General features: G+C 39.2%; 1 protein-coding gene across 1 annotated transcript; it reads left to right on the top strand.

The window, feature by feature from the left end:
- Positions 1-9,167: 9,167 nt before the first annotated feature.
- Positions 9,168-10,478, top strand: LOC125035945. Its single transcript, XM_047628257.1, has 3 exons — positions 9,168-9,207; positions 9,310-9,377; positions 9,811-10,478. Exons 1-3 carry the CDS (start codon positions 9,168-9,170, stop codon positions 10,033-10,035), a joined length of 333 nt encoding a protein of 110 aa, XP_047484213.1. The 3' UTR covers positions 10,036-10,478.
- The last annotated feature ends 6,255 nt before the right edge of the window (positions 10,479-16,733 follow it).

Raw genomic sequence — 16,733 nt, 5'->3', positions numbered from 1 at the left:
TCCAGGGAATAATGGTTCAAAATAGGAACCAATGGACGGTGATCCGTCACCACGCTAAAGTGCTGAAGTCCACGAAGATAAAACTTGCACTTACTGATGGCCCAAACGACAGCTTGCATTTCCAATTCGACGGTTGCATACCGCGTTTCTGTATCTGTCAAGAAACGGGAACCACATTGCACCATCTTGTATCTTCCAGCACCGTGGTCCTGCAACAACACATAGCCAAGGCCGTAGAGTCTGGAGGCGTCGGTCTGCAGAATGGTTGGAAGAGCTGGATCAAACGTCGCAAGTATGGGGGGCCCTGACAAAGCTTGTTTAGTGTCATTGAAAGCTTTGGTGTGGTCTGCTGTCCAAGTAAAAGCTCTTTTTGGACTCATCAATGGGCGGAGTGGGGCTGCAGCAGTCGAAATCTTAGGCGTAAACTCTGCCAGTTGATTTACCAAGCCCATAAATGACCGAAGATCAGTCAGATTTGCAGGGGTAGGAAACTCTGCAATGGCTTTTACCTTCTCTGGGTCTGCTTCAATACCATTATGTGATAGTTTGTACCCACAGAAGCTGGCTTCAGATGCAGCCACAATGAACTTCTCTGCATTAAGCGTTATCCCGTGCTGTCGACACCTTGACAGGACTTCGTTTACACGTTGAAGGTGTGAGAGGTAGTCCTCATCATGTAGGAGAATGTCGTCCACAACCTTAATGCAGTTTGTTACTCCCTGAAGTGCCCTGTCACCTCGTAGACAAAAGGCGTCTCCTGTTGCTGCAAAACCCATGGGACCACGACAGTATCTGAAACGTCCATAAGGAGTGATAAATGTCGTCAGGTGTTGATCATCCTCATGCAGGGGTAGTTGCCAATAACCACAAAGAGCATCCACAGTTGTGAAGAACTTTGACTGCGGACTGATACTTCTGATGGCTGTAAATGGCGTTGGAGAAGGGTGGGCAGGGCGAGAGACTTGCCTGTTGAGCTTTGATAGATCAGTGGTAATACGGACACCACCATTTGCTTTTGGAACAACAACCATTGGATGACACCATTCTGATGGTTCATCCTCCACTGGCTTTAAGATGCCTTGGGTCACTAATGACTCAAGCTCCTTTCTTGTTGGTTCCTGAAAAGCCAAAGGAATCATTCTGGGGGTGTGGATCGCGAAGGGCGTGGCATTCTCCCGCAGATGAATTCTCATGGGAGGGCCTACCATCGTCTTGAGTGGCCCAGACTGCAAGTCGTCCTTCTTCACCAAGACATCTGCATACTGATGCAGGAAGTACTTCCTTGCTTCTTCAGGTGACTTCAGCTGGTTCAACGGTAAAGTCAGCAACTGAGGAGGGTTCGACATTGGTGTATTGCCAAGCCCATGGACTCGATTGGCAATGTGCACATCCGATATCTGCCTTGGGAAATAGTCCGGAACAATCCCTAATTCCTTGCAAGCAGTCCAAGAGAGCAGCGGGGTTGTAAGCGAAGGCTGAACATCAATCCAACATGTAGTCGAACGGTTGCCATAGGTGATGATTCCACGAAAAGATCCAGCCGCTGGTGGCATCTGGGACCCGTCCGCATTGTAGTATACTGTCTCTGCCGGTGGTGCTAAGTCTTCCTTTGAGAGGCCGAGACTACTAAGATGCTGGAGTCCAATGACAGTCGTGTCTGCACCTGTGTCAGGGATGAAGGCAAGACTACCTGATAAATCATTATGCCGAATTGACACGCGGACTTTAGGGGAAGGCTGAGGTTTCGGTCGTGCAGTAGAGGTGACACTCCTGGCAAATGACATTGAAGGGGATACTGAACTTACTACCTTCAATTCATGATTGGTGTCCTCTTCTTTTGTCTTAGCCTTCCGTTGCTTTGGGCAGCATTTATCATAGTGTCCCTGCCGGTTGCACACCTTGCATTTGGCATTCCTGGCAGGACACTTTGAAGCAGTAGCCCAGTGGCCTTTCTTACCACAAGCACGACATGTGGAAGTGGTGGCCCTGCACAAACCTTTTTCATGTTGACGACCACAGCAGTTGCAGGCCTTATTCGGCAGAGGTGAGCCAGGCCTCATCTTGGACTTCTGCTTCAGGGCAGCCTTTTTCTCCCTTTTATATTGAGAAACAGCACGTGAAGAAACTGTGTCCTTCAAAGCAGATGATGCAGTCTTTGACGATTCATGAGACCTGCATTTCTCCAAAACATCCTGCAACGTCGCTGAGCGGTCCATTTCAATGAGCTTCTGGGTAAGTTCCTCATCTCGTATACCCATTAGATTGCCGTGTTTCTTCCACTGCTCACAGCATGCTTGGTCCTGTGCCTTGCAAAGGTCTATCTCCTGCGACAAGATCAGCCGGATTCAAAAGTCATCGAAGCTCTCGCCGTCTGCTTGCTTGCACTCGGAGAAGGCCTTCCGTCGGAGTGCCTCATTACTTGCATTTTTGATGTGCGTTTCGAGCTTTGTCAAGACATGGTCCACTGAGCATGTTGGGTCTGCGGGCACGTCCAACTTGTGCTCCAGCACCCGTCGCATCTCAGAGGTAAGGCACATGCGTAGCTGTATATGCTGCTTTGATAACGGCAGGTTGAGGAGATCCACCATCACAGCATAATCGGACCATTCGCGCTTCCATTCTCGAAACTGTTGGGGAGTCGCATCTGCTGTTAATGCTTTCGGAGGCTGTATTGTTGGCTTCGGGGTCGGCGGAGTATGAGAAGCAGTGGACGCGGCAGAACTGCTCACTGGCGAACTCACAGGTTGCTGGGGGGTGAGGCGAAGGATCAGCTCCTGAAAACGAGCAGACTCCTCGTTCCTGCGTGCGTCTTCCTCCTTCCGGCGGGCTTCTTCCTCCTTCCGGCGGGCTTCTTCCTCCTTCCGGCGGGCTTCTTCCTCCTTCCGGCGAGCTTCATCCTCCTTCCGGCGGGCTTCTTCCTCCTTCCGGCGAGCTTCTTCCTCTTTCCGGCGGGCTTCTTCCTCTCGTCGATAACGCTTTTCCTCGTCCTCTTTCCGGCGGGCTTCTTCTTCCTTCCGGCGGTCTTCGTCCCTCTGAAGTATCCACTGCAGCAATGTAGCAACATCTGTGGGAGGTGGGGTGCTGGCACTGGCTCCTGCGGACTCTTCAAGGCTGGAGTCAGACTTCTCAGGGTCGCTCTTACTGGTATCTTCTTTTTTCTTCCCTTTACCCATTGTAACGTGGTAAGGGTGTCAAGATTATACAGCAAAATCGCCGAAAATCCGGTGAAAATACGTAAAAGTAGAGCGAGGCAGCGAGTGTTGTGGCACTGTGCGCGGTGCCAATGCGGTGACGTCACGGCGGACACGTGCGGGCAGGCGAGCCACGAGCGCGAGAGATCAGTCGCTCACGAAGCGTCGTAGAGAGCGCAGGAATATACCTCGCTCCTACAAAACTAATATGCTTCGGTCCGGCTCCCTTATGCAACAAATAATGTCCCCTGAGCACACTAAACACTGCACGAACACTATAGGCACTGCACAATACACATCACTACACTATAGCACCACACCGCTGCAAATGAAGTACACTGCCGAGTGGGTTGATTGCTGACCTAGCACGAGGGTGGACGAGGCGCGGGGCCGGCGACAGGCCATGAGGTCGCGGAGGCCCGGGGCGGACAACAATAACAGGCGTCAGAACTGAATTTGCTGGATCACTGCGCCATGTTCGTCTTCTGCGTTTGCTTGGTGTTTCTCCATGATAATTGAGGGTGAAGAAAACACCGATGAAATCTAAAGTAGGTTCATTGGAGATCAGCTCTGACAAAATAAATACGGAACTCTTCCTGTTCCTCTGCCCCACACGCCAGGCTCCGTCTGCGACTGTCTACTGCCAGACGTGTGACTACAGAGACAAACTAAAATGTTGTACTCTATAACATACAGAGATTCTCACTCTTTCATATAGGTGATATGCTACATATAATATAAACTAAACATAATGTTCTATATTTCACATGGTAGAACATATCACACAAAAGGAAGAGTATAATATATAATCACATAATTATCACTAACTACGTACGATAATAATGTCATCACAATACGTATGCACTGGCATCACAACGTGGCACTCACAACTCACTTCATTGTCATAACTCACTTCATTACACAACCCACAACGTTATCTGATAGCCATTAAATACGTTAATTCAATCATTCATTTATCATGTCCCAATGTGTTATCATTCCTTTATAAAGTACTTTCATTATTTTATTTTAATCCTTTTTATAGTAATTTATTAAGATTTGGAAAATACATAAAGTCAATTAATTATCACTTGTTTTTATTAATACCTTCACCACTATACAATAAAAGAAAATACCAAAAAAACACAAGACAAACCTACCTATGCGATATAATATTAACAGATATAATATCGCCCTAATCCCTAGCAAAGAAAATACCAACCCACAACGGCAGAGACATCTTGCCCAGGCCTACGGCAGTGGAGGAGTGACCGAGGCAAGACCCCCCACGAGCTCAAGGCAGTGAGCAAGACGGTGGGGGGGGGGGGGGGGGGGCGGCGACGAACGCTAATGCAGGAACTGCCTCGTTACCTTACCCAACAATAGCATTTTTAATAATTATGTTTACTGGTTTACATTATTGTAATAATATATATATTCGTACATACTCTATATGTATATGTATATATATATGTATATGTATACATATACATATACATATACAGTATGTACGAATATATATATATATATATATATATATATATATATATATATATATATGTATATATGTATATTTATTCATACATTCTCGATATATGGAATGTGTGTGTGTGTGTGTGTGTGTGTATGTGTGTGTGTGCGTGTGTGTGTGTAGGTACACACACACACACACACAGTATATATGAATATGTATAAATGTATATATGTATATGTGTGTGTGTGTTTGTGTGTGTGTTGACCATGTATGTATGTATATATGTATATATATACTTATGTCTATGTACAAGAGTCTACGTATATATATGTGCTTATCGATATCTATATGTACATGTGCCTTTAAATACAAATATTTATTAATATATCTATCTAAGTCTGATAACAATTGAAGTTGTTTGTGTCCAGCTCATGTTTGCAATACACCCAGGTTGCACTGTCCCTTTACTCAACTTCTTTGTTGATAAATTATGCATCATCATGTTTACAGAAGATAGGCTGGTCCTCGTGCTTCCAAAAATAAACTTGCTATTGCAGCATCCTGTTTATATTGCATTAGCATTCAGCATGATGCAATATATTTAGCAATCGGGAAACCAAAACATGTATACACATAAAGATATCTGTACCCACACACACACACACACACACACACACACACGCACACACACACACACACACACACACAAATATATATATGTATATATATATTCATTTATTTATATATATATTTATATATTTATTTATTTATTCATATGTATATATTTATTTATGTATTTATATATATGTATATATTTATTTATTTACATATATGTATATATGTATATATTCATGTATGTATGTATATTAAGCTAGTTTATACCCACAGGTATAAACTGGGCTAAGCTAGATTATATTCCCGTTGGCCAGAATACCCCCCTACACTACACCAGAATATCCCCGTGCAATAACTAGTATATTACTATATCACCTGAAAGTAATAATGCGGATCATGCAGTTATCTCACAACTGCATATATTCCACGTACGTTGTGCACTGAATTTTGATTGGCCATCATATAAACTATGAAAATAATGATATGATTTGCACATTTTTTGTGGGTAAGGTCTGGACAAGTATTAAAGTGATGATGGTTAACATAGAAAAGTACTGACAATTAGTAAATTTGTTACTGGCCTTCAGTTTTATATGGCCTGTAGAATTCAGTGCGCAATGCACAAGGGATATCTGCAGTTGTGAGATCACTGTATGATCCGCATTACACCTTTTATTCTGGCATTATAGTATTATATTTGTTACTGAAAAATGGAAGGGGTATATTCTAGCCTAGCCCATTTTATACTTGGGAATATAAACTGGCCCGAACTTATACCCCGGGTATAAAACAACCTAAACTACAATAACCCCGGGTATATTCTGGACGGGGCATAGTCTGGGTTACACTGACGAGTAACACTGGAACCAATAGCTAACACACATGACATCTCAGTTGTTTCAGCTTTCACGTTTCTGACAGAAGAATTGGAGCAGACTTCCCGCTGGTTTCCCAAGATGTTGCAAACAAGGGCAGAACTTTAAACAGGAATTTCAGATAAATGAGATCATCATCCTAGAGCATTCCTCCAAAAAGGTTTAATGGGAGACGAAACGTTCCTCTATTAGTACGAAGACAAAACACAGCCTATGCAGTGGCTACCGAAAGGTGGAAGACCAATCAACACAAGATCAGGGCGGTCAGGAGGAATGCTCAGGTCAAGTTTGTTGACTCTCTTGGGACCCAAAGAACAATAACTTCATCATATTATGAAGGTGTTTTGAAGAAGAAGTCCCAAGACATTTCCAGAAAAAAAAAAGAAAAAAAAAATATATAGACATGTCCTTTTTCACAACAACAAAGCGTCCTCTCATGCCTCCAGCCAGAGACGGGTGGTGTTCCGTGAGTTGCGTTGGGAAATCATTCGGTATCTCCCTTACAGTCTTGATTAGACTCCAACTGATTTCCTTCTGTTTCCAGATCTCAAACAGTTATCAAAAAGCAATCCCGTTGTATAAGTGTGTGATGATTTACATGATGTCAATCTTAAGGCCCCTGTTTCTATAGAAATTAACTAAATGGTTGGTATCATCGCTTAGCAAGTGCATTGGCGTTGATGGAGCAGTTAGTTTGTATTGCCTCTTTTACCCAAACCTTTTAAAGTGCACTTGTAATTATATATATATTTATATATATGCGTATATGTATATATATATATACATATATAAACATATATACATATGCATATGTATATATACACACATATATTCATATATATATGTATATATATGCATATATATGCATATATATATTCATATGCATATGTATATATATATGCAAATAAATACATATATACATATATATATGCATATGTATATATATTTATATATATATGTATGTGTGTGTGCTTGTATACACACACACACACACATACTTATATATACTGTATATATATATATATACATACATACACACACACACAGACGCACACACACATATACACACACACACACACACACACACACACACACATATATATATATATATAATATTACTTTCTTTCCATTCTCGTCCATATCTCCTTTGCGTCCTATCATAATGAAAGGTAGAAGTAACGGCAATAGTGAAGTTGATGGAAATAATATCAACACTAACAATATTAACAAAGATAAAGATAATGATGATAACAACATCACCACCACCACAAAAAATTATAATAATGATAACAATCACTATTATTAATATAAAAATGATATTGATCATAATATTAGTAATGATGATAATAATTACAATAACAAGAATACAAAAAATATGATAATGATGATAATAATAATGATCATAATCATCATAACAACATTGATTATGATATTATTAATAATGGTGATAATAATCATAATAATATGTAATGATGATGATAACTATGATAATAACAATGATAATAATAATAATGATGGAAATGACGAAAATGATAATAATAGTAATTATAATGATATTGATAATAAAACTGATAATAATAATAGTATTAGTAATAATGATAATAATAATGATAATGATAATGATAATAAAGATAATGATAATAATAATAATAATGATAATGATAATAACAATAATAATAATGATAATAATAATGATAATAATGATAATAATAATGATAATGATAACAACAACAATAACCATAATAATAATAATAATAATAATGATGATGATAATGATAATAACAATAATAATAATGATAACATTGGTAATGATGATGTTGATAATAACAAAAATGATAACAACAGTACTGATTATACATGTGATCATAATGAATCTCTGTGCTGTTGTCAAGCTGCGGGTGTTTACGTTTTGTTAGAATTACATACACAAACATTGCATGCATAAAAATAAAAATGAGAGAGAGGGAGAGAGATAGAGATAGAGAGAGAGAGAGAGAGAGAGATAGAGAGAAAGAGAGAGAGAGAGAAAGAGAGAGAGAGATAGAAATAGATAGATAGATAGAGAGATAGAGATAGATAGATAGATAGATAGATAGATAGATAGAGAGAGAACAACATCACCAGAACAAATATTTTTTTTATCTCGGTGTTAGTACTGCTTGACGTATTACTCCAGCTGGCCTCCCTTATCAGTATGCTGAGTGGTCTGTAGTGATATTTGTACAAACTGTTACACCTGTAATATTAACTTGATTAATAAGTCTAAGCAATGAACGAGACATGAAAACGAAGCTGTCATCACTATCATTTTCATTATGATTATGATGACCATCATCATTATTATTGTCATTATCATTACTGTTATCGTTATCATCAAAGCAAAGTCATTATCATCATCATAATTATTGTTATAATTATCATTACCATTTGTCATCTTCAGCATTATCATCATCATCATCTTCATCATCTTCATCATCTTCACATCTTCATCATCTTCATCATCACCATCACCATTACCATCACCATCACAATCACCATCATCATCATAATAATAATGATAATTATTATTATTGTGATTATCATTATTATTATTGTGATTATCATTATTATTATTGTCATTAGTGTTGATCTTACTATGTTTATCTTTATCATTAACATTATTGTTATTATTATTGTTGTTGTTATCATTATTATTATTATCTTTATTATCATTATCACAATCATTGCAATAATACTAATAACAATAATAATGATAATAACAACCATACTAATAACAAAAATGATAGTCATTACTATCATTATCATTGGTATCCCTATCGAAGGACACCATGATAAACTGATAATGGAATTTCCTTTTGCAAATAGTGTCTAATAATTGCTGTATGTGAGTTCTAGTGGATTCGACTTCTAAAATATCAGTCCCAAGTGAGTATTATTACCCACCCTAAAGGAAAAAAATCTAACTCATAAACTTATAAAAATAGCATATGTTGTTCAATGTCATGTCCCATCATGACGCAGCACATCAGCAGTCTTCAGGCCGATTTGAAAGGTAAAAATGATGAATCATATAGGATGTGATCTGTGTGCGTGGGGGGAGTGGGAGACGGGCTGCATGGAGTGTAAACATGCATATAAACCCTGGAGACTGAAGCGTGCACCACAAGCCTCTCCAGACATTGTGAGCATATTTCCCTTCTGACTATTCAGGACTTCGAAATGGTGAGTCATTTGTGTTGTGTGGTGCAGCGGTAGCGATCTCGTCTAGCCTTGCCGCTAGTGGGTGGTGGTAACCCCACACACAGGGGGTCATTTAGAAGCAAAATAAAACTGACGGCATGAATATCCACTGTAACAAATGGAATAAAACTAAATCATTATTAAATGTTATCGTAAGAGACCTCTGTTGTGGAATTATCCGTATCATAAGTATCACTACAGCGGAATATTTACTTACGTTTTAGCATAACAAATGCTCCTGTATTGCTATGGCCGTTGCTATCTTGCATTTCCCTAATCATCATTAATACTTAATGTACTGTAATTCACTATGTTTATTAATTGAAATATTTGCCTTCATCCCTACTGACTATTCTGTATATCCCTCTTTTAAGTGTATGCGTATTAGCTATTCATTGTTTCCCTTTGACTCCAGATGAGCTGCAGACTCCTGGTGGTCGTGGCGCTGGTGTTCGCGGCGCAGGTGAGCCTCGCCCTCGCGGCCGCCCAGCGCTGGGGCGGCCGTGGCTGGGGCTCTCCCGCGTTCGCCAGGCCGTACTCGGGCGGGTTCGACCGCAGCAACGAGTTCGACAGCTTTGAATTCGATAGCAGCGACGGATACGACAGCCGCGAATCCAGCAACGGCTACAGATACTGGTGATGTCTCCAGCAAGAACGGCAGCTTGTAAGACGCTGAGAGCAAATCTTTTTCATGAAGCTTGTATATCTCTCGAACAAATAATAGACTCACAAAACAAATACGATACTTTCTACCTTAAGGAAAATACATATCCACTCAACCATATGCATGTACTTAAACTGTGGCAGCAGGACATTTGAACATAAATGATACTATGACTTAGGTTCCATTATCGTCAAAAGACATGCAACATGCCTTTTTAAAGTTTTTAAAGTTTAGTGCTTTTAAAACATTACTGTTATCCTACAAAATGATAATGAAATAAACAAATTGTTAAACCCCAAAACACAATATAAATAGGATTAACGTTACATTTATGCCTGTTTTCTACCTCGGTTCTTTTTCGCTGTACATGTATGTGTGTGATTTGGATGTTTCTGAAATCAATTTACGTCGTTTTCGCTCTCTCTCTTTCTCTTCCCCCTCTCTATCAGCGAGGCTGATGGTAATAATGATAATGATATGATGATAATGATAGTGATAATGAGGATTATAATGATAATATTGAAAATGATAATAACAACAATAACAATAATGATAACAACAGCTAGAGAGAAAGAGAAAGAGAAAGAGAGAGATAGAGAGGGAGAAAGAGAGAGAGAGAAAGAGAGAGAGAGAGAGAGAGAGAGAGAGAGAGAGAGAGAGAGAGAGAGAGAGAGAGAGAGAGAGAGAGAGAGAGAGGAGCAACAGAAATAAATAAAAACAGACAGCAAACAAGCTGACCGAAGAAAAGGATATTGAGATATCCCCTCCCTTTGAAATGGCAAAACAATCTCTTTCTCTCTCTCTCTCTCTCTCTCTCTCTCTCTCTCTCTCTCTCTCTCTCTCTCTCTCTTTCTCTCTCTCTCTCTCTCTCTCTCTCTCTCTCTCTCTCTCTCTCTCTCTCTCTCTCTCTCTCAAGCTAAACATATCTTAATGATAAATACGCCAGATAAAAGTTTATTATTTCCAAATAGCAAATATATAAAAGTTCAAAATGGATCAACAGCTTCTCGCTTTCAGGTCAGTAGATCTAGATTCGATTCCCAAACCTATTGTTTTTACTCTCATTTTACACTACCAATGAATGTGTTGATTTTAAAGCACAATGGCACTGACAGTTATAACAAAAACAAAAGAGTATGCGAAGCGGCATTCAAACAATACTTCTAGAGTGATTTAAAATTACGCGACATACATATTTGTAAAGGAGCGGCAACAGTGTTATTGTGATCCCTTTCATTTATATTTTATGACAGTTTATGTCAAAGTTCCTGTACACTAAAATTTATAGATTGTAGATTCCTGCGGACGAGAAGTCAGGAAGAGTTTATAATTGTGTAAGTGTCGTTATGAATGATGTATGCTTTATGATAAGTACATTATATGTACTTTATCTTATGCATCGTATTAGGCAGTATATTCCATTAAAATCAATGATACCGGAAAAGAACTAGCATTTCAAAATTACCGTTTCTGCATATCAGTTGTCAATTCTCATTATCAATTTTATAATTGTCAATATTATTTCAGTGTCATAATTTGATAGTGCTGTTATCATTATTAGCACCAAGATCTTCATTTAACGTAATGAAGAGGTATCCCCTAAAAGCATTTCTTTGAATTTAATGAAAGCGTCGTTTTCTTTAAACATCAAAATAAAGGTCTACCTAATTTTGTCTAATCCTGTTTAGATAACCCGTGTGTGTTGAAAACTGAGTAGGGAATATAAAAGCTCAAACTGCCTTTTAATCATTAGGTTTTGGTGGCAGCAGCGGTATCACCTTCGACTTCGTTGTAGGATCCAGGATCGAGACCAGAGTCACTCTTGCTTTGGGAAATTTAACAGGAACTGATTGTACTTGCTCGTTTGGCGGTTCACGAGTGTTCTCCAAGGAGGTCATAGGTCACTCAGGTCGGCAGCAACAGACCACTTAGTTATAATTAAATCGGTACATTAGCAGACCGAGTCGGTAGTTGTTTTGTAGAAAAAAATAAAATAATATATATGTAAATAAATATATATATATAATATATATATATATATATATATATATATATACACACATATATACACATATACACACATACGGCTAAAAAGGCTATCAGTATTCAAATTTCCATTTACTACAAATTACGATAACAGTTAGATATGCATCCTGACCTACCTTTATGAAGCCTTTATAATCCATATACATTATTAGCACGCATAACGTCATGATAAAATTTATACACATACTATAAACCCGGGAAAAGAAATATACAAAGAAAGCTTAATAGAAACAAACAAATGCACATTTAGCACATGAAATGATCAGAGACCCAAACATTTATAAACAAACATTAATATTTAGCATGAATGAGATTCAGGTATGATTTACACACTGTTACAAGTTATTTTCTTTATATCGTTATTGATGACTTGCTATGTGCTATCTATATTGTTAATATTTTGTTATATGACGAGGAGAGATAAAATTACCGTTGCTATTAATTACCTGAAAGCCTTAGAATATACTATGTTAAATTTGTTTATTATATTATTATTACTATTATCAATATTATCATATAATTATCAATACCATTACATTATTATCATTATCATTATTATTATAATTATTGTTATAATTATTATCATTATCATTATTATTTGTTTTATCATGATTATCATTATTGTGATTATTATTATTATTACTATTATTGTGATTATTATTATTCTTGTTATTATTATCATTATCATTATATTGTCATTATTATTAACATTATTAAGTTTACCATCGTTACTATTAACATTATTAAGTTTACCATCGTTACTATTATCATTATTACTATTATCATAATCATTATCATAATCATTATAATTATCATCAGAGATAGAGAAAGAGAGAGTGAGGGAGAGAAAGAGAGATAAAGAGAGGTGTATATATATACACACACATATATGTACGTGTATATATATGCACATATATACACATATACACATACATAGATACATATATATGTGTGTGTACGTACATACAGAGACAGGAGGTGTGTGTGAGCGTGAGAGAGTGATGCACGTGTGTTTGTGTGATGTTTTTGTCCGATTATCTGTCTGTCATTGTAGGCGTAGATGTGATTGTACGTTTGTAAATGTGTTTTGTGTGTTTTGTGTGTGTGTGTGTGTGTGCGTGCGTGCGTGCGTGTTTATGTGTGTGTGTGTGTGTGTGTGTGTGTGTGTGTGTGTGTGTGTGTGTGTGTGTGTGTGTGTGTGTGTGTGTGTTTGTGTGTGTGTTTTTTTTCATACACTTCCTGCTGCGTACAAAACCCTATGGGAATAACCGCCACATTTGGTTTACCGAAAAGACGCAAATTTGAAAATGAGAAGGATACATATTTATTAAACGATAAAAGAAAGAGATAGGGAAGCCAACAATAAACATACAGCTAGATATATAAGACATAAAAGCTTGACAAATCTACACAAAAGCTGCGCGTACCGATACAAACAAATTTGCGAAAGTTATCATCATATCTCTAGCGTTACGATTTAGTAATTTCATTCCGCAGAAAATGTTAAGAACTTTAGCGACGACACTAGCCCTGAAATATTCGTTGAAAATAAACTAATAGTATCTTATTTCAAATCATTTACTTAGTTGATCTATCTTCGTCACATTTGTTACTTAATCCCTTGCTAACGTTACTTTTTGGGTAAAAAAAAAGTGTTTTTTTTCTTTTTGGGGAATGGGTCACAAATTTCATTAGATTCTTAAAGGGTCTGTGAATCTGAAAAGGTTAAGAACCATTGCCCTGAATTGTAGCAACGGCAGAGCAACATTCTGCACCCACGTGTAGACACACACTGACACACACACACACACGTGCGCGCGCATACGCACATATATACATGCACAGGCACACACACACATGCACACAGAAACGCACACATACACACACACACACACACACACACACACACGTATACGCACACACATACCTATATACACAGACACACAAACACATAAACATACACACACACACATATGCATACTCACTTATGTGCGTACAAACATGAGCGTACGCGCGCCCATGTATCGGCGCACAAACACATATGAGCGATTAGACACACACGAACGCATACGCAAGCAGGACCAGGGGGACGTGGAGCTGAAGTCGGCTGACATTCCTTCCCTGAGGAAGGACTTGGGCGTGAACCAAGAAAACTACTCTCTGCTGGGAGTTGCCCTCAGCGTCCTGGAAATCCTCCAGACGAGCGGCTGAGGACGTAAGGATCCCATTCCCTCGACCGAGACGACAGAGCAGAACGGCGCTGCCAGCGGCAGCGAGGAAAAGGCTGAGGAAGTGGCGCGGAGGAAGGACAAGGCCAAGCCTGTCCCCACGCACAAGGCCAAGTACGGCTTCGTGGTGATCCAGGGCGACCACCACATCTTGGCACTCGGGACGCTTTCCTCCTTCGAGGTGAAATTCGACAAGACGCTCGTCGTGGCCAACAAGCACGGGCTGGGCGGCCAGTCACAAAACCGCTTCGCCAGGATGGCGGAGGACAGCCGCTAGAACCACCTGAAGGCAGTATACGAACGCATGGAGAGAGCCTTCCTTTCGGAGGACGGGCCCCCCCCCCTGGTAGAAAGAATCGTGGTGGCCGGTCCGGGTTCCATGAAGACGCAGTTCCTAGACCAGCTTCTCCGCATATGGAGCTCTCTCGTGGACCGACAGGTGATGACCACGACCCAGGTGGGCGTGAGTGGGCTGAACCAGTTAGTGGCCCTCCTGAAGGAGCAATGCTCAACCTTGTTCCAGGCCGAGAGGCAGAGGCTGAGGCAGAGGGAGGGGGAAGAGGAGAGGAAGAACCAGAAGGGCAGCCACAGGGGAGGCGGGGGAGCCAGCCGTCAGGAAGGAAGGAGCGAGAGGAGGAGGCGGGAGATGGAGGAGGGGAAGGAGAGGAAGCACAGGGAGATGGAAGAGACGAAAAACCATGGGAAGGATAAGAAGACTGAGGGCAAGCACAGGGCCAAGAGCCTTTAGTATAGAAAATGTATTTTTGTTTTTAATTCTTCATTTCAAATATTACTTATATGAATTATATGAATAGTAAATAAAAATATTTACATATATTACCAAACATAACCCGGTATCGGATAAATAAAAGAAATAGATTAATAAATAAAAGAGTAAAACAAAAAATAAAATTAATATAAAAACATCAACGCATATGAGCATGTGAGTGTCTGCATTTGTGAGTTTGCGTGTGTGTGTATGTGTGTTTGCGTGTGTGGGTATGTGTGTGTGTATGTTTGTGAGCTTGTATGTGTGTGTATGTGTTTATGTGTTTGCATGTGTGTTTGCGTGTGTGTGTATGTGTCTGTGTGTTTGCGCGCGCGCGCGCGCGCGTGTGTGTGTGTGTAAGTGTTACGTGTGTGTTTGTGTGTTTGCATGTGTGTGTGCCAATGTGCTTGTGTGTGCTTGTGTGTTTGCCTATGTGTGTGCGTTTGTGTGTATGTGTTTGCATGTGTTTGTGCGTTTGCATGTGTATGTGTGCCGATGTGTTTGTCTGTCTGCTTGTGTTTTTACCTGTGTGTATGTGCTTTTGTGTGTGTGTATGTGCGTGTGTGTGTATGTTTATAAACGGTAAAGTGTATGCGTGTATGTAAGTGTGCATTCAAGAAATCAGTATAAAATTAAAGAACCAGCATTACATTAATTCACTGAATACGCGCATACTTTTTATTCATATTCACTCAGGTGAGTCTCTCTGCGTGTGTGGGAGGGGGAGGGGGGCAGTGCATGAACTCGTTCGAGTGTGACTTTGTTTATACTGAGCGGATCTGTCATTTAATGAGCACTATCAAATGGGTCTTCTGTAAATAAAGCTTGGAATGAAAGATAAAAAGGTAGAGGTCCGTCGTTTGTGATTCATCCTCCCGGTTAAGGTATACACAAGGACCGCACCGACTAGGAGAAAGTTTAAGATCGTAGCGTCGCAGACAATAAAAAAATACATTCGCTGATTAATCTGCAAAAGACAGTTAACGAGAGAAATGTAAATAAAGGCCACTCAGCGTTGACGCGGTTAAGTCCACACGTCACGTACTGTCTACTAAGGTAGACTTTATTTTTTTTTAAGCTTTACATGTACATCTCACAGGTACCTATCTTAATAACTTTTCTTACATAAACCTAAGATGTTATTGATTTTTTTTCTTTTTTTTTGTGTTTCATATTGACGGTGTTTCCTCAATTAAGGCCTGTGTTTATTTTTTTTTTTACAATGATTTCAATTCATATTTCGCCACGTAAACTAAGGATGGCCACTTTGACAATTTCAAGTCAGTTCAGACTAACCGGTGTCAAGAGAGTGACAGTGGCTTTGGCGTATTTTAAAAAATTAGATGAAACTGAGGCATTGATTCATTTTTGCAAAGACCTCTTCAGATGTGTCAAATCAAGGAAAATAAACAATAGGCATGTCTGATGCCAGTTTCAAATATCAATATTCAAAAATACATGTTTGATAGAAGTCACCTGGACATTGAAACAAATCTGTTTTTCGTGAATCTGTATTTAAGAAATTATTTTTCTTATGAACTAGCTACAGACGAACTAGGCTTATCTAAAAAAGTGTGTGTGTTGATAAGATAACGAAATAACGAAAGCAAATTAGGAAAGCGAAATATAAC

Source organism: Penaeus chinensis, chromosome 20 (genome assembly GCF_019202785.1).
Source record: "Penaeus chinensis breed Huanghai No. 1 chromosome 20, ASM1920278v2, whole genome shotgun sequence".
Lineage (NCBI taxonomy): Eukaryota > Metazoa > Arthropoda > Malacostraca > Decapoda > Penaeidae > Penaeus > Penaeus chinensis.
The sequence above is the reverse complement of the archived record's forward strand: the minus strand, read 5'-3'. Positions and strand labels throughout refer to the sequence as shown.

Coding starts and splice junctions, on each gene's coding strand:
- LOC125035945 (XM_047628257.1), top strand. CDS start 9,168: ATGACGCAGCACATCAGCAGTCTTCAGGCCGATTTGAAAG. Junction 9,208..9,309: donor TCTTCAGGCCGATTTGAAAG/GTAAAAATGATG, acceptor TGGAGACTGAAG/CGTGCACCACAAGCCTCTCC. Junction 9,378..9,810: donor CTATTCAGGACTTCGAAATG/GTGAGTCATTTG, acceptor CTTTGACTCCAG/ATGAGCTGCAGACTCCTGGT.